Genomic DNA, 22,100 nt, shown 5'->3' with positions numbered 1-22,100 from the left:
AAAAAAAAAAAAAAAAAAAAAAAAAAAAAATTATCTGATATTTTGTAATATTACTTGTCCTAGAGACAAACAGACATGATATCTAATAAAAAGTGCTGAGAAGTTGCATTTGGGAGCTCTGAGGTAAGCACCTAAGTAACCCTGGAAAATACTTAGAAGAATAAATTATTACTTTGCCTTCCTTCGAGGTTTTTGAGTAACTGCCTTCTCAGCTGGGTCCACAGCAATACCATTTGCTTTTCGTAATGAAGATGGACTAGATATCTTCTGGGTGAAGGAAGTCTCATGCTCTGAAATAAACAAACCAAATTATGTTTTCAAATGACTATAAGGTAAATAAAAGTAATGTACAAGACTTATAAGGCCTGTGAACTTAAGTTTTAAATAGTAAAGGAGAAGGGAGGGCACGGGAATGGGGTAAAAATAAGAACCAAGATACATCACGTAAAGGTACAAGATACCAATGATGAATGTAACTGTATTGTTTACCTTAAATGTACCAGTAAACTTAATGGAAATAAAATAGTTTTAAATAAGTCAAAATTTTTTCACTATCTTACGAATCTCTAATTTAAAAAATTTTGTACAGCTAAATTCTCAATAAATAATTTGAAACTGCAATGCCAAACAATATGAAAAAAGGTTACATAATGTAATACCCCACCTAGGAATCTCATTAGAAACTCATCACCCAGTTTTTGTTGGGGGCTACATCATGTAGGCCTACATGAACCAAAATTTCAGACTCCCAGAGGAGAAGCAAGTGCTCAACATAAATCATATCAGACAATGTACAACGTGAGCGACCTGAATAATTTTGGGAAAGTTTCCTATCAGTGTAGAGAACTATTTACCATCCAAGTTTCCAAACGCTAATTAAAAGCCTCTATAAGAATAGCAGTTGCATCCTTGCTATGCCAAACAAAAGGCAGGCACAGCGTTTAAACAAGTCAACAGGGCCTTCCAAGGCCTCCTACCTGGAAGCGGCGGCCCCCTGGAATGCTTCAACACTTTCAGATCCTATTTAAACAAAACCCTTACAGCCTGGGCTGGAAAGACTACTCTAAGCAACAAAGCCTAACATGTTGTTTTGAACAACAACAACAAAAATCAAACAAAATTTAAAAATACTGAAATATAGAAAGCTAGACTGGCAAGAGTGCACTCTGGATTGGCAGTGAGAGGTACTCATTGGTCTTAGACCAGGTCCTGAATTTTCTACAAATGCTCACCTCTGTTGCAGAAACTTTTCATACATTATAAACTAGGTATCAGTGTCTATCTCGACTCTCAAATCTGCGCCCTAACAGTGTCACTGAGAGGGCAGTGTCGTCAAACCGCCTGTGCTGCCGGTGACGACACGCATCATTCCACGGAGATGAAGTGCGTGACAGCACCATTCCTGCCTCCTTTGCTCTCACGTCTCATACTCAGGCCAGGCTCCCGGGAGCCCACTGCACCTGTGTCCCTGACTGCACTGCACTCTCCTGACTTCACTTGTTGCTGCCCTTCTACTCCTGTAACTTTTCCATCCAATCAGGGCTGCTATTTTCACAGGGACAAATAATTAGGGAAACTACTTTGTAAAAAATTATTCGAAGACATGATCCCAACAATGAATGTAACTGTACTGTATCCCTAAATGTACCAATAAACTCAATAAAAAAAAAAAAATTATTCGAAGGCTCTGACGTTAACAGGAGACAGCGAATCTTACCATTTTTGCTCCTTCGCTTTGTGTCACTCTAGCAAAATCTTTTGTTTTTTTAATTATAAAAGTTGTACATGTCCTACATAGAGTCAATAAAACCTCTTTCCTCTTCCTAAAAAACCTGTCACTGAAGCTGGGCGTGGTGGCACATGCCTGTAATGCCAGCACTCAGGAGGCTGAGGCAGGAGGATCACAGTGAGTTCGAGGCCAGCCTGGGCCTCCAAAAAAAAAACCTGTCACCCTTAATAGTGCTATATATTTCCACTCTTTTTACTACATATAAATTTGGCTCACCCAGACAATAGCCAGGCTTTACCATTAAGTTTCTTAATCCACTGAAGTGCACACATCAGGATTAAAAGTCAAAGTTTCCAGTTACTGGATAAATCACATTGTGAGGATTTGGTATTTACCCATTTCTACTCTTGTAAATAATATTGCAGTTAGCCTCATTTAATTATCATAGCTGTTACAATCTCCAGAAATATGAATAGGCTGCAACAATTTATACTCATCTCTTATCAGGTATGAATACATTCATTCGTATAAACACTGCGTTTTCTAATTGGACAAAAATGGAAAAAAAAAAAAAAAAAAAAAAAAAAAAGACGCAGTATTCTGTTTACCTTGTGAACAATGCCTGGACATAGGAAAACTCAGTATTGGCTACTGTTGCCTTATAATATCGTAATACAAAATCTACCCCTTCTCCACTAATCTGAAATGTCCATTTCATCATTAACTAAACTCTTACATACACTGCGATCTGAACTATTTTAGTCCTGAATCTGTACCCCTCCTCTCACAACTATGCACAAGTGACCAAAAGAGACATGGCACGCACTCTTGATGAAGCACTGGAAACACATGTAGGAAACGGACGAGGGAAAAATGAGAGCAAACAGGTTTCTGTCACATCCCCACATCCCAAGTGGACCATAAAGCTAACTGTGGCTTCTCCACATACTGAGAGGTGGCCTTGTCTTCTTCTGCCTCCACTGGTCCTCTCTGAGCTCTGGAGTCGGTAGCTCACTGCACACAGATGGCCTACGAAGAACAGGATCAGCAAGGCCTTCCAAAGAAGCACTACCTGCAGAAACCCAGAGTAGAAAAATATGAGGTGATCTGAGCAGAGATCACTGAGCCTTTAAAAAACAGGGAGAAAGAGCCGGTTGTTATGGCGCACACCTGTAATCCCAGCACTCGGGAGGCTGACGCAGGAGAATCACTGTGAGTTTGAGACCAGCCTGGGCTACACAGTGAGTTCCAGGTCAGTCTCAACTACATAGTGAGACCCTGTCTCAAACCACCCCCCCCAAAAAAAAACAAGAGAAAATATCTTCAGAACATTCAGAACTTCCAAAAAAGGCGAAAATATAATATAAATTGACACTATAGATAATTCTTGTACTCTTGCCTTAACAATTTCTATCAACTCCACATAGTTCAGTCCTTCATTAACAAATTTAACACATAATAAACTCATCACAGATAAATAACTGGATTTAACAATTTATAAATCTCTTCATCTGGTCATTCATTTCAACCTTACGAAGTCATTTCACAGAACTTCAACACATTTTGGCAGATCTGAATTTCATTTGACTACATTCTCTGACCTATCTTCTTTACGAAAGAATAGAAATGTGTTAATAAACAAATGAAAATATACTTAACCTCACTAGTATTTAGAGAAACACAAACTAAAATAAGCTATCTTCACCCATTAAAATAACAAGAAAATATAAAGACTGACACTGTCCAATGTTGTTAAGAATTTAGAGAAAGTGATACTCTTGAATGGTTGGTGGTCAGAAAATAACTAGGTTTTCTTGAAGGAAACTTAGCAGAACCTTTCATATCAGTAAGGCATATACCCACTACAGAGCAACTGCATTGCTAGCAATCCACCCTACAAAAATACTGATTTTTCAATTATCCACTATTTTATATAGAAGAATTGCTACACTGTTTGCAGTGAAAATTTAAAATAATACAAATGAACAAGAGACCCACGATTACAGTACATTCTTGTAACAGCATGAAGGCATGGTTTTAGGAACACATAAAACAAAAAACGAAAAAATAGCACATATGGAACATGATGCCTTTTAGGAAGGAAGAAGAGCATCACTACAGAAACTAAGCTTGAGAGGGTACAAGTAAAGAGTGAGGGCCAGGGATTAGCTCAGTCTCGCAAGCAGAAGGACCTGAGTTTGATCCCCGATACCAAAACAAAAAATAAAAAATAAGTAAAGAGTGCAGTTAGGAGAAGATAAAGGTGACTGAGATTAAGCCTGAGTCGGGAAAACGGGAGGTTTAGTTAACAGAAAATTGTAAATGAGAAGTAAAAACTAATGAACTGCTGAAGGTGATGGATTATTGAAGTGTTGAATTTGAGTTACTAACAGAACAGAACACCCAAGGTTATGAGTGGAAAGCTAGGACAAAAGGACACCAGTTTGTCACTGAAGTTTTGACACAGGCCTCCAGGACTGTGTTCTAATGCTATCTCTGGCTAAATGAGGGATTTAAGAACTCTGTCATCAAGCACAGCTTAATACAATTTACAGAATGACCTCAAAGTCCAAGAATATTGAGGAAGTCAGAGCTTGGATGGCACGACACTTCATCCCACGAATGTTGTTAGATACTCTCTGTGGCTTTGTCCCACACTTACTTACCCTGGTTCAAACTCGCTTTAATTCTGTTCTCACCACAGCAGTGACTTGGGGGCCTTGTCACCCTCTGATCTGTGATGTTTATCAGTCTGAGATCCTGGGAAAACCTGTGGAACAAAAAGCTTCTTACCTCTCAATCTTTTTGCTCTAGACTTCTTTTTCTTAGGATGACTAAGTGGAATATCATCTATAAAACAGAAACAACATTAAAAGAAAAAGTTGTCTAAAATTCAAGCAGAGCACAGTCAGACATACATTTACTTATTTATTTATGTTTTGAGACAGGGTCTCACTATGTAGCTGGCCTCGAACTCGCAGTGATCCTTCTGCCTCAGCCTCCTGAGTGTTGGGATTACAGGCATGCACCACCATACCTGGCTAGATCTTTTAGTTAGGAAGACTTTTCCTTTTCTTCCCTGTGTTCATCAACTTCTACACATTAGGGGAAGAAGGTAAAACACTGACAAGGTCAAAGACAGCCCCCAACATGGTACCATTGGGGGGCACTGGCAGTCAGTAATATTTATAACTATCACACAGAAGGCAAGCTCCACAGATGTTCATCCAATCCCTCCACTTCCTACCCTGTTGCCCTCTAGGGTTGCCTACGACTGGTTCTAGCCACTAGGCTCTGAGCAGAAGTGATCTGCATCTAAGGCCATGCCATCTCAAGGGACTCAACCTCGTCTGACCTCAGAAGCTAAGCAGGGAAGGGCTTGGTTAGTGCTTCATGGGAAAAGTGACCTATGTCATTTGGGGGCCAGGACATTGAAAAGCTAGCTGCTGTGGCAACTGAAGAAGTTTCACATTAAGCTTGCAGAACCAGGATGGTTCAACATACATAAGTCAATAAATGTAATACACTATATTAAGAGTCAAGGACAAAAACCCTATGATCCTCTTGACAGATGCAGAAAAAGCATTTGACAAAATTCAACACCCAGTCATGATAAAAACCCTGCAGAAAATTGGAACAGATGGTCTACATCTCAACTTAAGAAAGGCTATCTATGAAAAACCAACAGCCAACATCATATTAAATGGCCCCAAACTGAAAACCTTCATGTTAAAATCAGGAACAAGACAAGGATGTCCACTCTCACCACTCCTCTTCAAAGTAGTTCTTGAAACATTAGCCACAGCCATTAGACGAGAAAGAAATTAAAGCAATAAAGACAGCAAAGGAAGAAGTTAAACTGTCATTATTTGCTGATGATAGGATACTCTACATAGAAGACCCAAAAAATTCCACCAAAGGACTTCTAGGCTTAATTGACACTTTTAGCAGAGTAGCTGGATACAAGGTCAACACTCAAAAATCAACAGCCTTCTTGTACACAAATAACAGACTCACTGAGAGAGAAATTAGGGAAAGAATTCCTTTCACAATAGCATCCACAAAAAAAGAAGAAGAAGAAGAAGAAGTACCTAGGAATCAAACAAAAGAAGCAAAAGACCTCTACACTGAAAACTACAGCACTCTGAAAAAAAGAGATCGAAGAGGATATAAGAAAATGGAAAGATTCCCCCTGCTCCTGGGTAGGAAGAATCAACATACTGAAAATGGCCATACTACCAAAACTGCTATACAGATTCAATGCAATGCCAATTGAAATTCCAACACTATATTTCACAGAACTAGAAAAAATAATCCAAAAATTCATTTGGAGCAAGAAGAGACCTAGAATAGCAAAAGCCATCCTAGGCAGCAGAGACATGACAGCAGATATAACGATCCTAATTTGAAACTATACTACAAAGCCACTGTGATAAAAACAGCATGGTACTGGCAAGAAACAGACCTGAGGATAGTGGAATAGATTGGAAGATACAAAAACAACTCCAGATGTACTCAGCCACCTCAACTTTGACAAAGGAACCAACCATCCTCACTGGAGGAGAGATAGCCTCTTTAATCAATGGTATTGGAAAAACTGGATCTCAACCTGCCAAAGATTAAAACTAGACCCTTATCTTTCACCAGGCACTAAACTAAAATCCAAGTGGATTAAAGATCTAAATATTAAAAAGAGTCCCTAAATTTGCTGGAAGATAAGTTAGGTAGAATTCTTGAAGACATTGGCCTAGGAAAAGACTTTATGAACAAATCCTCAGGAGCACAGGAACTAGCAGAAAGAATCAACAACTGGGATCTCATCTTATTAAAAAGCTTCTGCACTGCAAAAGAAACCATCAACAGAACTAAAAGACAACCTACAATGTGAGAAAAAAATTTTACCAGCTGTTCCTCAAAGGACTATTATCTAGAATATATAAAGAACTCAAACAAATCAGCCCCCCAAATATAAAGACCAGATTCAAAAATGGCCATCTGAAATGAACAGGCATTTCTCAGACAAAGAAATAAAAACAGTAAGAAAAAATTATATGAAAAAATGTTCCACATCACTGGTCATTCGAGAGATGCAGATGAAAACAACACTGAGATTCCACCTCACCCCACAAAGAATGGCTGCTATCAAGAAATCAACCAATAACAAATGTTGGCGGTGTTGTGGGGAGAAAGGAACCCTTCTCCATTGTTGGTGGGAGCCCAGACTGGTGCAACCAGTATGGAAATCAATATGGAGATACCTCAAAGAGCTAGGTCTAGAGGTTCCATTTGACCCAGCGATCCCTCTGCTGGGTATCTCTCCAAAAGAATTAGAAGAATCATATCACAGTGATATATGCACACCTATGTTTATAGCAGCACAGTTTGTAATAGCTAAAACTTGGAAACAGCGCATTTGCCCATCAGTTGGAGACTGGATAAAGAAGATGTGGTTTTTCTATAAAATGGACTACTACTCAGCCATAAAGAATGAGAAATTAGAGTCATTCATAGGAAAATGGATGCATATTGAGGTTATACTCTTAAGTGAAATAAATAAGTTATACAGGTATAAATACTGAATAGTTTCCCTGGTGTGAAAAACTGTAATGGTACATAGATCCTAATGATATAATTGACAATGTGAAATAGGAAGAAAGGGGCTAAAGATATAGGGGAAGTGAGTAGGGTAGGGGAAAGGTAATAAGGGAAAAAATATGAGAAAATGAAAAAATGGAAATAAAGTATTTATAAATAGGGAAGGGAGGAAGGGGTGAAGGGAGGGCAGGGACAAGGGGAAAAAATGGGAACCAAGACCTGTCATGTAAAGGTACAAGATCCCAATGATGAATGTAACTGTACTGTAGGCCTAGAATGTACCAATAAACTGAAAGAGAGGGGGAAAAAAAAAAGCTTGCAGAACCACAAGACGGAAGCAGCTTGGATCTCATTATATCACCGCATCATTAGTGGACTTTGCAATTAACCTAACATTATTTGTAATAGTCCTGCATGATATGAAGTCACTGAGATTTTGGGATGGCTCATACAGCATAACCTTGTCTATCCAGAATAATTTAAAAATATACAAAAAAAAAGTTGGTTGTGCTGGTACATGCCTGTTAGCACTTTGGAGGCTGAGGATTCATGGGTTTGCAGCCAGCTTGGGCTACACAGTGAGTTCAAGGCCAGTGTGAACTACATAGCAAGACCCTGTTCCAAACAACAAAAACGAATAAAGAAAAATGAAGGTATAGTTTCTATTACAGAGCTACAAAACCAGTAAATGGTCTGGGTGACTGTTCAGGGATGAAGAGTATCTGTAATGGCAAGGCAATCTAGTGTTACACATCATCTCATGATTAAGATTGCAGCCATGGGAGACTATTATAACACATAAAAACTGTAGGATTATGAATAATACTGTTCAGATTCAATTTTAAGAGAAATAAACTTATTTTTGTTTTTTGGGTTTGTCATTGGTTTTTGGTATTTTGAGACAGGATCTCACTATGTTTCCTTGCTGGCACTGAACACTGGAGTCAAGATCCTGCTGTCTCAGCATCTCAAGTAGCCGTGACTACAGGCCCACACCATTATGCCCAGCCCTCAAACTATATTTGCACTATATAGCCAAGCACTATATTTCAAAAATTTTACATTAACAGTAAACTAACTCACCTTTAACATCACTTTACACCACACCAAACAAATTTAATCAGCAAGAAAAAGACAAAAAAGAAAGGTATTAATTAGAAACCTATTTTATTGTCTGACTGAAAATCGATTTAAATCATTACAATTTTTTTTTGTGTGTAGTACTGGGGATTGAACTCAGGACCTTAGGCTTGTGAGGCAGGTGGTAGATCCACTGAGCTCAAATGCTGGTTCCTAAATCATTACAAATTTAAAATAAAACTTTCAAAGAATGTCAGCTAGTTTACAAGCTAGTCCATTATATAAGTAATAAGCTATCTAATAGCACTAATAAAATAATCCAATTATTCTGAACCTACATATATATTTTTTACTGTTAAGAACACTTCTTCTCATTGATTAAAGTCAGCTTACCGAGGAAAGTATTCTAGAAAGCAAAAGACAATCAGAATTCTCATAATCAAGACACTAAAACATTCAAAAGGGATCTATTATTCTATCATATTGACAGTCAGGCTCTTAAACAGAACATTTAATTACACATTTAGCCTCATGTTTCAAGAATTTTTGTTTGTTGTTGTTATTCAAGGAATTTTTCTGACTGTTACTAGTCAATTTTTCCAGTTTACTCACGTCAATTAATTTTTCAAGGGTCCTAGTCATTCTTTCTCATTTAATATTTCTAGTGCTCAACAACAAAATTACTATAAATTAAGCTTACCTTGGCATGGGTGGAAGAGCTCGTGGAAGACACTTGGGGAGGAAAGAGAAAACTGCTTGATAAATAAAAGCCTAGATCTAGAACATCTTACCTATATGTGTCTCAAATACCACAAAATTATTCTTTCAACAGCCTGTTGTTCAGACATGACAAAAATGTAATGGATCAGATATGTATATTGAAATCTTTTGATAATCATATTCATCGCTGAAACCTGGGAGATACTGATATAAATCAGATGGGTGAACTTAAATTTGTTTTACCATTTCTGAACATCATATCTAATTCTTTCCTTTTTATATTTCTTTCTATCTACAGGCCAGATCCTTCCATAATCATCAGGAATTGGGACAAAACTGAGGTCACTGCTTTTATGGAACTTATGTTCTACTGGTTATATACTAAAAATAATGTTAAATATATGATAAAATATATATTCATACATGAAAATAAATACATATATGAGAAAGAATGAGGCGCGTTTAGGCAGTAAATCTGCTTGAGATTTTTAAGCTGAGACTTGACTAAGAAACAAGCCAGTTTCAGCCCGTGAGGGGCAAGTGCCCCGGGGAGGAGCAGGCGGCTGAGCTCCAGGTGACAGCAGACTGCAGAGCCTCATCAGTGTCAGCAGGGAAGAGGTGGGTCAGTTAGGGTCATGCAGATCGAGGAAAGGAATCTAGCCTTTTGTATAAGTTAAATGAGAAGCTAATGGATATTTTACACCACATGGTAACGTGGTTTTGAAAAAAGCTCACTCTGAACAAAGTGATGAATGGATTTTAAGTATATGCTGCTTTAATTGAACAAGAAAAGTCATGTTTGCAGTTCAGAGAACAGACTCTAAGCATAATTCTGGAATCTTTCAAAATGAAATACTACTAAAAGGAATGCCCAGAAGCCCATTTAATATCCAAAGTACCTCAAGCTGCTTGCAGAAGACACTTTTTTGGGGGGGGAGGGGTTACCAGGGATCGAACTCAGGACCTAACGCTTGCGGGCGCTGTGCCACTGACCTAAATGCCCGGCCCAGAAGACACTGATTTAAAGGTGCTAAATTTTAGATACTCTTGCGGTTTGTCCCATTTAGCAAAGCCACTTCCTCAGATTAACACAAACGCTACAAAACTAGGGCGCGGCTGGTGTCAGTATAACCCAGCAGTCAGAGTAACACCCAGGTGGCAAGCACACGCTGTTCCAGGAATGTCAAGACGCACTTTCCGCGCCAAGCCCCTAGTCCTTCAAAAGCAGGTCGGCTCAGCCGAAGGCAAAATCCCTAATCGCTCAAAAACCCCTAGGGCTCGCTCACCACCTCTGCCTTCGCCATACCGCCGGGGGCCGGGATGCAGGTCCCGGGAGCCACACTCCCAGCCCGGCCGCGCACGCGTCATCACGATGCGCCGTGAACCCCACCCTCGGCCGGCCGCGCGCGCTGGTGAGATGCGTCATCAGGCGGCGCCTAAGAGTACCTCAGGCCTTGCGCTGCTGGGGAAGAAGTGGGGTCGTGAGGGTGCGGGACCTGATTTGACTTCTCCGAAGTAGCCAGCGAGGAAAGGGATTCGGGGTCAGGGCAGACGTGCAGTGACTCCGGCAGTGAAGCAGCTGCAAACACGGTTTCCCCCATGGTTTCCTAGGTAGTCGCTGTGAGTTGTCGGGCAGGGCCGGACGTTGGAGAAGAACTTGATATGCAAATATCCACAGGCCGGCTGTGCTCTTCTGGGCAGCTGAGAGCGCTGTCCTCCGCGAACCGTGAGACCCAGGGGCTGTGCTGGCGCCGGGAACCCGTTGCGCGCTCCAGGCGGAGAAGCGACGCGTCGCCTTGGCAACACGGACTCGCGCGCGGTCTTGCGGCCACTGGAGCTGCGCGTGCGGCCTCGGGCTGCTCGTCCTCTCCCGCAGCGGTGACGGTCACAGTCACGACGTAAAGTCAGATCTGAACTCACAGAAGTGTCATTAAAAACAGCTCACCTTTTTCCTTAATTTGTTCAATTTAGGTGAAAAAGAACAAAGATTTTTGGATCGTGTACTCGGCTTTACAGTTTAGAAAGAGGGACGGGATGGAGGCACGGTGTGAATATGGAGGAAGTTAGAGGGCACGGAGGCGTCGAGCAGACCCTTGGCTGGAGAGCGACCGAGCCTCAGCGCCAGAGGCCCTCATCCTTAGGTCTCCAGGACTGTTCCTGTTGTTTCCTAATCGAGGCACGCATATGGATGTTGGCTTTTAGGAAAATTCGAGTCAGGCGGCGGAAAACTAATGATGTTACACCTCTGATTGGACGGATACTTTTTCCTTGTAACCTATTTGTAGGTGATGACTGCCGATCTGTACATTTTGATGTTAGGTGTGAAATGTGTATAATAACCTTTCTTGCTGAGTTGGTTAAGTAGGCTCTTGTTAAAAAAAAAAACATATGAAAATAAATTTCACAAAGTAAAATACAGATTTTGAAACTAAGTACTGCTTATTAGGAAAGGTCCTTTCCCCTGACTCTTACAAAGACCATATGCAGTCTATGGAAGGTTCTCATTGACTTAGTTAACATTGCACTTATTCCTACCACTGCTTCATATAAGGTACAAGAAAAATTTTTTGCCCTGTAACCGTGTGATACATACAATACCATATATAACCATACAGTTTCTTCAAATAATGATTTAGTAAACTAGTGCTTTACAAGTTGCACACATTTTAATTAGGGTCAAATATTGCTGTTTTAGATGTCAGCTATTACCTCTGTAGCAAGGGTACAATGGTAACAGTCCAATTTTATACCAGAGGGCCGACAGCCTCCATATCGGAGGAAATCCATGTTGCTGATACCCACTGAGGTTCTTCCTGAGCCTTCCGTATGGCAGACAGCAATTGGGCACATGTGTCTTGCAAATTGTCATTCACAATCACATGATCAAAAAACTGGCCAAACCAAATCTCCATCTTTTGCGCTAATTCTTCCATCTTTTGTAAGTCTTCATCCTTAAGGAAAAACAGAAAAATATGCATAGCACAGACTTAATAGGACAAGTAGAAATGATACACAGTTTGTTACACTGTCACATTCAGTTGAGCTACTTAGAACAGTGAGTCAAATAAATGTCCTCTATTCTAAACTACAAAATTTAGTGATAATTTGTAGATAGGTTATTCCCCTCAACATCTGAAAGTTATTTTACCCCATTGTCCACACACGTAAGGCTTTCAAACCAGCATAAAAATAAAAAACTACTAGTTTACATAAAACTTAAATTAACATTAATGTAACACAAAATGGCCAATTTTCACATGAGGATGATATGACCTAGTTCTATCGAATTATACCTAAATTATCCTTTGCTTTATGGTAATTTTATTTACCTAGAGTATCTTTTGTTTTTGTACTAGGGATCGAACTCTGGTAGGGGGGAGCATTGAGCTTGCAAGGTAGATGGCAACACCACTGAGCTAAATCCCCGGTACTCTTTTTTCTTTTTTTGAGATAGGGTCTCGTTATGTGCAGGCTGAGCTTGAACTCATTATGAAGCCAAGGTTGGCCTCGAACCTGTGGTAATCCTCCTGCCTCAGGCTCTGGAGTGCTGGCATATTATCTATTTCTCTTGTGAAATGTTCATTCAGGGGAAATCATGGGGCTTAGCTTGTCACATGCTTTACATTCAATGCTGTTATTTTCTTTTTCATGACAATGGAAACATAACTTGTTCTCAATACAATTTTAAGTGCAAATACAAATGCAGGCACTGAAATCCTGTGGCCTTACTCCTTTACAAGATGGCCATACACATGATGCAGAAACAGTTTTGTTATTTGTTTAGACTGCCACAAAAATGAGAATGCAATTTCAAATGCCCTAAGGACTCAAGAATATATACACAGACTCCACTGCTCTAAACACAAGCTGGAAACTTTCATAGTCATTGAAAACCATGAAGATAAAAATAGGAAAAGACAAGGGACAATATAAAGACACATCCTGCTTGCTTTGGCAGTACATATACTATACTAAAAGAACAATATGGAGATTAGCAATGGCAGTTGCCACTACACAAGAAAATAGTTGTAAAGCAGTAATTTCAGTTTTACAAGGTGAATTCACTACTGAACATTACTGAACTGTACACTTAAAATGGTTATGAAGGTAGCTTTTATATTACACATTTAACACCCCCCCAACACACACATGCGTGCACACACACAAGTGGCTATAACAGCTTGATCTGAGTGATGGTGACATGGGTGTGTACACTGAGTTGTACACTTATGATTTATACACCTTTAGTGAATCACATGGTATGGCTCAAAATATCTAAAGTGGATTTATTGGAGAAAAATAACTAGAAAAAAATCACCTATTGTGGAACAAGTTCACTGATTAATCCCACCTAGTTTGGCTCCTCTATTCTTACCGTTTTGTTAATAGACATTTTTGCAAGATGACTCATACTACAGATGAGATATACTCATCAGAGCATTTTTAAAAAATAGATGTTTGCATACCTATAATCCCAGACTCCGGAAGCTGAGGCAGGAGGGTGACTGCAAGTTTGAGGCCAGACTGAACTACACAGTGAGTTCAAGGCTAGCCTGAGCTACCTTGACCTTTTTCAAAACAAATAAATAATAATCCCTCCCCGCCAAAAGTTCAAATAAAAATAATCTGTTTAAATATACAAGTACACATAGCATTTTATCTTTAAATGGTACTGGGGATCAAACTCAGGCCCTTGTGCTTTTGAGGCAGGCAGCAGAACCACTGAGCCAAATCCCTGGCCCTATACCCAGTGTTTTTTAAATGATGGATAGGCTTGTACACACCCAATTGCTGTTTAGTTTTGCAAACCGTGGCTTGAGAATTTATTTAAAGTTAGACCAAAGTAAGAAAAATCATAGCATTTATTAAACTTTATTTTAAAATCAGTAAGTAATGTCCAGTAAAAAGGGCAAATCATAAAGACATTATTCATTATAAACAACATACGTACTTTAATGTAGGGACCCTGCAGTGTACTTTTCTTAAACATTTTACTGGGGACTTTAGGGAGAAGGTCCAAGAAGGGGCCAGGAGAACCTAGGTCAAGGTCCTCATCCTGCAGCCCGACCAGCCTCCCTGGCCTCACCCTCACTGAAAACAGTGCAGGGACTTGACCTGATCTACCTTGAGCTTCATGTCCACTAAATAGGTGGTACCGACCGTGGCATTCTTCCGAGATTGTTTCATACAGCTCATGTTAGATGGCTTTATAAATATGACATAGGGCTTCAGTTCACGGGTTCAAGCCACTTGAATATTCTACGTAGAAAAAAATAAGTGCACATTTAAAAACAAGTTTTAAATTCCTTTAGTCAATGATGAATGTTCTCAAAATTTCTAGGGTCAGAAATTAGCAATTGTTAGGGCCAGGGATTTAGCTCAGTGGTACAGCTGGCTGCCTCACAAGTGCAAGGTCCTGAGTCCAATCCCCAGTACCAAAAAAAGAAATTAGCAATTATTTTTAGCTAAAGTATAATACCATGTACTGCAAATTACTCAATTCTTTTTAAAAATGTGTTTTTTTAAACAATTAAAAGATGGATTTGTACAATGAAAATGAAGCTCAAATCCTGGCTCTTCTTTCTAGTTATCACTAGCTATTGAAATCTTACTTGTTGATTAAGTTCTGTACACGACCGGATGAGGATCTCATATGACAAATACAGGATCTCAAGGTGGAGCAGCTGTTTCATGCTCCCTTTTATTTCCCTCTTATTGGACTTTCTGCCAGCTTTGCCCTGACCGCTGGCTTTGACCCGATGAAGAAGAAGCCTTCTTCCCTCATTCTCTACAGCACACACCGTATGTTTTAACGAGGAAAGCAAACGCGAGGCTGTTGAAACCTGGGCCTCCACATGGCACACTCCTGACCTTGCCTTGACTTGCTCACCCCAGGTGTGACAATGAGGGAAGCTCACTTCCTCTGTGAGCCCATTCCTAGTCTTTCCCAAGGAGCTACTTGGGGCCGGGGATGTGGCTCAGTGGCACTGTGCCTGCCTCACAAGCACAGGGTCCTCAGTTTGAACCCTGGTACTGCAAAAACAAAAACACAAGCCGCGAAGCTACCTTGATATGTTTTTCTGTTTATTTATTTATTTATTTTTGGTGCCTGGGATCGAACTCAGGTCCTTGTGCTTGCCAGGCAGACAACAGAACCACTGAGCTAAATCCCTGGTCCTTCTTTTATTTTTTGAGACAGGGTCTCACTATGTAGTTGAGACTGACCCAGAACTCACTATGTAACCCAGGCTGGTCTCGAACTCACAGCGATCCTCCTGCCTCAGCCTCCTGAGTGCTGGGATTACAGGTGTGCGCCACCACGCCTGGCTTTAATTCCCTTTTTTAATAGACACTACTCCTTCCCCAAAGAGTTATGGGATGAATGGACGTGAGTATCACTGCATGTGGAGGGCTGTGGTGGGGAGCCTGGCACGGCCGACGCATAGCAGCATGTGGCCTGAGCAGCCTCACCCGTCTGAAACATAATGTCCTCTCCAGCTGCCCCTCCAGGGGACCTAAATCCAAAGCAAATTATTTTTTTTTCAGTTATCTAGACATCTTGAAATAACCATATTTTCTAGATTTTAAATATTTTATTTTCATTTTCTACGTTTTTTCATGCTGGGGATAGAGCCCAGGCCTTATACATGCCAGGCAAGTGCTCCAGCACTGAGTGGACGCCCGCTCAGGTGTTCTAATCGGCCTCCTGACCTCCAGTCACCCCGGAGGACAGGCTTCTGGTCAGTAACCCGAGTGACTCCTGTGGGCTGCAGTGTGTCAGGCACTGCGCTGAAGACTGTGGAGACCTGGCCGGAAGGGCAGAGAGGCCGAGTTCCAGGCTGACCGACCCAGGCCTCACACCAGACAGCAGACCCAAGTCCACGGGCACCCCTGTACCCCATGGCCTCCCTCAGCTTCACCACAGCCTTGAGTTCAGCACTGAGTTGAGGAGAACACAGAATGGGGTATAATGTAGGAGAATTAAAAGTGAGATCAATACCAAACATCGGGTCAAACATAAAACTTAAATTATCTCTGACAGACCAACCACCTCATGGAAAATAGGAATTTCGAAACAACATAAACTGTAAGTAGTTCTGGTTGCCAGCTCTGCCCCTCTCAGTGCTGTCTTTCATAACTAATCATTGTGCCAATCTTCCTTTTCTTATGAAATAAAATTCATAGATAATATAATCCACTGTACATGTGCCTTTGAAAATCCACATAGGTGGGCCAGGGATTTAGCGCAATGGCACCACGCCTGCCTCATAAGCACAAGGTCCAAGTTCGGGTCCTGGTACCAGGAAAAAAAAAATCTAAATAATGGTGTGACTGCAATACAAAGGGAAAATAAGAAGGCAGTCACATCCTACACATCAAAATATAAAACCTTGGGCATGTCTTCTCTCAAGATGCTTGCATCACCTCAACAGGAAGCATCATGGACTTAACAGTGAAAGGATGGGTAGATTTCTGCAGTGTGGAAACACAGAAGAGCTGAGAGGTGGGCATGAGATAAAGTGCTCTGCTGAGGGACAACAGCCAGCTCACACGTGTATGACACAGACGGAAAGCGCCTTCCATGAAGTAGGACTAGTCTGCTGGGGCAAGCGGAAACCAGAGAACGAAAAAAGGAGAGCAAGCAGTGAGCCGGACCCTGGCCAGTCCTGTCCACAGCGCCAGTGCTGACGCACCCAACCCCCATACTGGGGATCGAACTCAGGACCTTGCGCTTGCGAGGCAGGCACGACCCTGACAGTTCTTAAAGATGCTGGGTAGGGACTCTTTTGTCACTAATGACACCAATAGCGTCCTGAGGGGTAGACACCTGATCCTCACCAGGTGTCATCCTAGCAAAAGTAACGTGTTGAGGAGAAAGTAAGCAGCTGCAGTACAGATGCTGCATTTCCAGCTCCGTTACCCTCCACGTGGAGGAGAGGCAGCAGGATGAATGAGTGTCCAGTATAGCCAGGCAGTGTCTGTCTGTCCAAACACCCTTTCCAGAGGGCTGGCTGCCCTGAAACCACAGCATCCAGCCCAGAGACTCCATGGTCCCAGCACTGGGTATGGAAGAGCTGCATCTGCCCTGTGATGGGTTTATCCAGCAGGAAGACATCTGTCAAGAGACAGCTGTCACCAAGCAGATCTCGCACACTGCAGGCAACTGGCCCTGAGGGGCACGCCGCACTCTACCCCACACAGAGCTCAGATGCCCCGTCCAGATAGCACTGTGAAGCTTGCTGTCTCATAGCCACACCCTTTATTACACTTTGTTTGTGAGACAGGGTCTTGCTATGTAGTCCAGACTGGCCTCAGACTCACAGTGATCTTCCTGCATCAGCCAGTACTGGGATTATAGGTGTGCGCCACCACACCTGGCGATTTTTAAAATAAATTTTATTATGTGCATTTGAGGTCTGCAAGCTGATATTACAGGATACAAACAGATACAACATGGTTACTATATGAAGCAAACTAACATATCTATCATATTCCATGTTTATTTTTATTCTTATTTTATTTCACTGTTGCACTCAATTATTATATAACATCCTTAAATGTTTAAATTATACCAAAATATGAAATTTACATTTAAAAAGCAGCGCCAAATACAATATTAATTTTTTACTTACCAGATTCAAATGTTTCTTCATCTATGGTTTTCCATGGAGGCAAAAAACAAGGATATCATTTCACTGCTGTCCAGGCTGAGTCGACCTACGTCTTAGCAGCCCAACTGCTGTCTTGTTCCACCACACTTTAAAATGTGTTCCTTAGCTCAAGGTTAAGTCATGGTACAGTGAGCATGATGACAGGGTATAATAAGAGCTCAAAGCAATAAATAAAATAATTGAATAATAAATAAAATAATAAAATTTTAAAAGCAGTTCAGAGGGAAAGGAAAAGCTGAATGTCCAGGAAAGCCCAGGAGGTGGTACAGCCTGCAGAGCCAGGGACCCCAAGTGGGGATGAGGAGAGGGTGCACAGCTTGGGGGTGGGTTTGTTCAGCTGACTGAGGAAGAAAAAACATCAACAACTTTTGGCATCTGTTAAAACAACTGTTACCGGGTGTGGCGATGCACACCTGTGATGCCAGCATTTGGAAGGCTGAGGCAGGAGGATCACTGTGAGTTTGAGGCCAGCCTGGGCTGCATGGTGAGTTCAAGGCCAGGCTGAACTACATGGTGAGACCCTGTCTCAAAAACAAAAACCAAAAAACCTCATGTTAGCATTTTAAAAAGAGATTAAAGATTAGGACACTAGGATTTCTATGAGGTCAGTTTGAAATACACAGCAAAGTCCCTGTGCATTCACCTCGGGTCCGGCAGCCCTAATCTGAGGTAGACCATGAGTGTGTGAAATGACACAGTATAATATTGCCCTGAGTGCCAACAACCGGACATAACTCAGATCTCTACAAAAAAGTAATTTGCATACAATACACTGTAAAAAAGATGAAGAGAGGGCTTTTTGATTACCAGAAGCATGAATTAAAAGTGAGGTGCAGGAAGTGTGCATGTGAGACGTATGCGGAGAACATGGGTGGGTGAAACATTCACCAGCTCAATCAGTATGCGTACTTGGTAGAATAAAGTATTCTCAGAATTCTGTAGTTGTTCTGGGAACCACATGTGACTCATTCCCACAGACCCTCATATCTCAAAGCCAGACACAATAAAAAGCCATTGGCAGGCTAATGTCCTCCAAATAGTTTTCAGACAAAATTCTGGTGATTCCTAAGCCATTTTAGTACCACTTTCAAATTTGAAAAAATCTTTTCAATACCTCTTAAAATAAAAAATCTTAAATATAGAAATGTAAAAAGCTTTTATATATTTCTCAAAAATTTGGAATTCTCTAAGAATTTTCTAATGGTATCAAGTTTTGAAATAAAAATATGTATTTTGCTTTTTACTTTACTTTTCTTCCTTTGGTTTTTGCTTTTGTTTTGTTTTGGCCTCTAACTTGCAGCAACCCTCTTGCTTCAGCCTCCACAGTGCTGGGATTACAGGCCTACGCCACCACACCCGGCCACTTCACAGTGCACTACTTCACACTGTTCACAGAGCACCGGGCTTCGGGGCTCCCGGCGGTGGGCATCCCGTGGCCCCTGGGGCCTTCCCACTGCTGCGCAGAGAGAGCCCCAGGAAGTGGGTGTGTGGCGCATTCATTGTCCCTCCCGGAGGGGTGGGGTCACCTGTGACTGAGGTGCGACTCATTTCTCCTGGGGGTGCAGCAATGCAGAGAAAAGGGTATCTGCGTCCACACCCTCCTCATCCATCTTCATGTCACTGTCTACAGAACAGAATGGGGGGTATTAGAACTTCAAATGTTCAGCACTAAAAGCAAAATTCCCTACACAGAGGCGGATGTCAATCCAATTCAGAACACTCCGCAGCAGCGCGCGCTCTCAGAACTGGTGCTTTCTGCTTTCTCGGTGGTGCTGCTGCTGTATCGGATGAAAACGTGACACGGGAGGTGACAGAATGAAGCGCGGTCGATGCTGGACACGTTGGTTACCTGTGGTCCATCTGTGAGTGGGACAGGGCTCACTCCCACCACACAAGTCGGGCTTTGCTCAGGCACACGGTTAGTGTTTAATAAATGTCAGCTGATTTCCCAAGCCAACGTGTAAAGCAAATAAGAGAAAGCCACGCAGTGGGACGCTCACAATGCCCCACATAAGCTGAGCCTCTCCTGGAAGAGCCACTTCCTTCCCTCACATCTCAAATCCTGCACAGCTGACCTACGGCTCATCCTCTGAGCCTGGAACGATTCCCTTGGCTTCCTGAGTGGCGAGGATTGCAGGCTGGACAGAATATCTTAACGTGTCTTTTTCTCTTCTTTTTTCCCTCTTTCATCTTTGCTTTTTCATGGCACTAAGGATTGAAATCTTCCTGCCTCAGCCTCCTGAGTGCTGGGATCACATGTACACCACCACACCTGGTCATTAATGCTTTTAGAAGAGATGTAAAAGTGATAAATTGTAAGAAATAACACTATAGGACCACAGTGCTACTTCATGTAGAATAGTTATTTCTCCTAAGTTACTCATTGGACAGAGGCACAGATAAACAAGTGACATAGCAGAGACTTTCAGCCCTGTCACTAATCCCCGTGTTCATTTAGAGATTTTCTAGTTTAGCCATTATAATGAGTTCAGTGCTTCACTACACATAACTAGAAGTTGTTGTCATTTTTAAAAGCAATCAAAAAGGACAAACATCCTTCCTGTGTCACAGATAAAAGTGAGAGAGCAGGAGCAAATCTCCAGTCCTAGCACAGGGAGCACCGACTTCTCTGCCTGGTGGCCTGGGATCTGGGGTAGGGCTGCTGGCTTCTCACTTCCCCAGACCAAGCACTCCACACGAAGGGATGAATTGCTTGCCACAATATTCTCACGTCAAAGCTCTCACCTTCAACATGACTGGACTTAGAGATAGGGCCTTTTAGAGATGATTGTGGTGAAATGAAGTCACATGGCTGGGCCCCTCATCCAAGAGGACCATTGGCCTTATTAGAAGAGGGCAAGACCCTGAAGATCACTCTTCCTATGCATGCACTTAGGAAAGGCTCATGGGCACAGAGTGGCAAGGTGGCTATCTAGAAGCCAAGACAAGAGGCCACATCAGAAGCCAGCCCTGCTGGAATCATGGTCTCAGGCTTCCGGCCTCCAGAATGACAGAGAATAAATTCGTTAGCTGTACAGTCTTTGGCATCTTGTTACCACGACCCAAGCCAGGGCTCACTGCCTGCCTAACCCAGAGTGACCCCTGCTGCCCTTCATAGCTAGTGGCAGCCTGTGACAAAAGCCCCTCCTGCCTCCTGGTCCGGATCTGCCATCCTCTGTCCATGTTATACTCTGCTCCTGTCCTTGGGGGAAACAGGTGGAGTCCACAAGGGCAGAGCGGTTCTCAGAAGTTCTGCAGCTCGGGTCTCCCTTTCCAATCTGACTCAGAAATGTGGGCGGTGACTAAGGGGGGCGCTCTTTCTCTCTCCTGCAAACAGACATCCTGCTTGGGAGTGTTTGTGTGTGACATGTCAGAGGGCCTCAATGGGATGGCTGGACATGGTGAAGGAAAAGAGATCATAAGGTCCACTCACCCCAATCCCAATTCAGGGCCCTTACACAGATGGAAGCTTGAATCCAGGCTATCTGGTCTGCAGCTTCGAGATCCCTGTCTACCCTTACTGAACCTCAGTCTTCTCATCCATCAGATGGTAATAATAATGATTTCCTTACAGTGGTGTGTTTATACGATGTGTATAAAGCAGTAACACAAAACACCCGATTGGCTTCATGGGTCTTTGAATTTGTACCATGGCTATGTTAGACTCTAGAGCTGCCGACAAATGCCACATGCCTTTCCCTGATTTTGTGCACTGTTGGAATAATTACTCTGTGCTATTGCACTATGAGTTACATAGAACTTAATAAATAGGTGAACAGAGTTGAATTTTTAAAGGTAGAGGAAATTTCTAGGAGGCTTCAGAGGTAAGGGTTTTTTTTGTCTAAAAGTGTTCTTACCTTCTTCCATAGAAATTGCTGGGTACATACAGGCAAATGGTAAAAGCAGGAAACAACAACAAAAAAGAACACATGCTCTCATGTCTCAGATTAACTTATAACCAGAGAAGCAAAGTGCTGATATTACTGTAATTAATATTCTTGAATCAGTGGCAATTAGTAGCGAGAGGATCAGTGACTACCACCCAGAAAGGAAGACTCTGTGAGCCTGGCTCACCCTACACTGGCTCAGGAAGGCTGGGGCTGCATTTTCTGCATTTCTGAATGGATGCATTTGGCTCAGCATTCTTTAGGAACTCAGATCCCAAACGAAAGGAAGAGGAGGAGGGAGGAAGCAAAAGAAGGAAACAGGGATGACAATAAATGCATCTTCGATAAGTAACTTTTTACGAATCATCTGCAAACTCACATAGTCCTGGAAGTTTGGTTTTTTTTTTTTTTTTTTTT

The 22,100-nt window shown here is 41.9% G+C and overlaps 2 protein-coding genes across 7 annotated transcripts in view; both read right to left on the bottom strand.

Moving 5' to 3' along the window:
• Tmem237 (transmembrane protein 237) overlaps positions 1-10,919 on the bottom strand; it is a 20,070-nt gene extending 9,151 nt beyond the window's left edge. The window contains exons 1-6 of one of the 6 annotated variants that reach the window (XM_010617522.3): positions 10,571-10,644; positions 9,105-9,136; positions 8,408-8,418; positions 4,523-4,579; positions 2,679-2,801; positions 173-290 (exon numbers count right to left, since the gene is read on the bottom strand). In XM_010617522.3, coding sequence (XP_010615824.1) covers positions 173-290; positions 2,679-2,801; positions 4,523-4,579; positions 8,408-8,418; positions 9,105-9,112 — 317 coding nt within the window. In that variant the 5' untranslated portion in view covers positions 9,113-9,136; positions 10,571-10,644. Of the gene's footprint in view, positions 1-172; positions 291-2,678; positions 2,802-4,395; positions 4,500-4,522; positions 4,580-8,407; positions 8,419-9,104; positions 9,137-10,023; positions 10,388-10,410; positions 10,507-10,570 lie in introns of those variants that run through there. The other 5 variants (XM_010617520.3, XM_010617521.3, XM_010617524.3 and 2 more) reach the window with 5 other exon arrangements.
• A 42-nt stretch (positions 10,920-10,961) lies between these two features.
• Positions 10,962-22,100, bottom strand: part of Mpp4 (membrane palmitoylated protein 4) — a 27,954-nt gene continuing 16,815 nt past the window's right edge. Inside the window, 4 exon segments of the mRNA XM_010617593.3 lie at positions 10,962-12,075; positions 14,249-14,383; positions 14,737-14,912; positions 15,846-16,063. Of these exon segments, the coding sequence (XP_010615895.1) occupies positions 11,869-12,075; positions 14,249-14,383; positions 14,737-14,912; positions 15,846-16,063 (736 nt within the window). The 3' untranslated portion in view covers positions 10,962-11,868.

The sequence above is a fragment of the Fukomys damarensis genome, unplaced genomic scaffold (assembly GCF_012274545.1).
Source record: "Fukomys damarensis isolate Sample0158 unplaced genomic scaffold, DMR_v1.0_HiC HiC_scaffold_26, whole genome shotgun sequence".
NCBI lineage: Eukaryota > Metazoa > Chordata > Mammalia > Rodentia > Bathyergidae > Fukomys > Fukomys damarensis.
The sequence above is the reverse complement of the archived record's forward strand: the minus strand, read 5'-3'. Positions and strand labels throughout refer to the sequence as shown.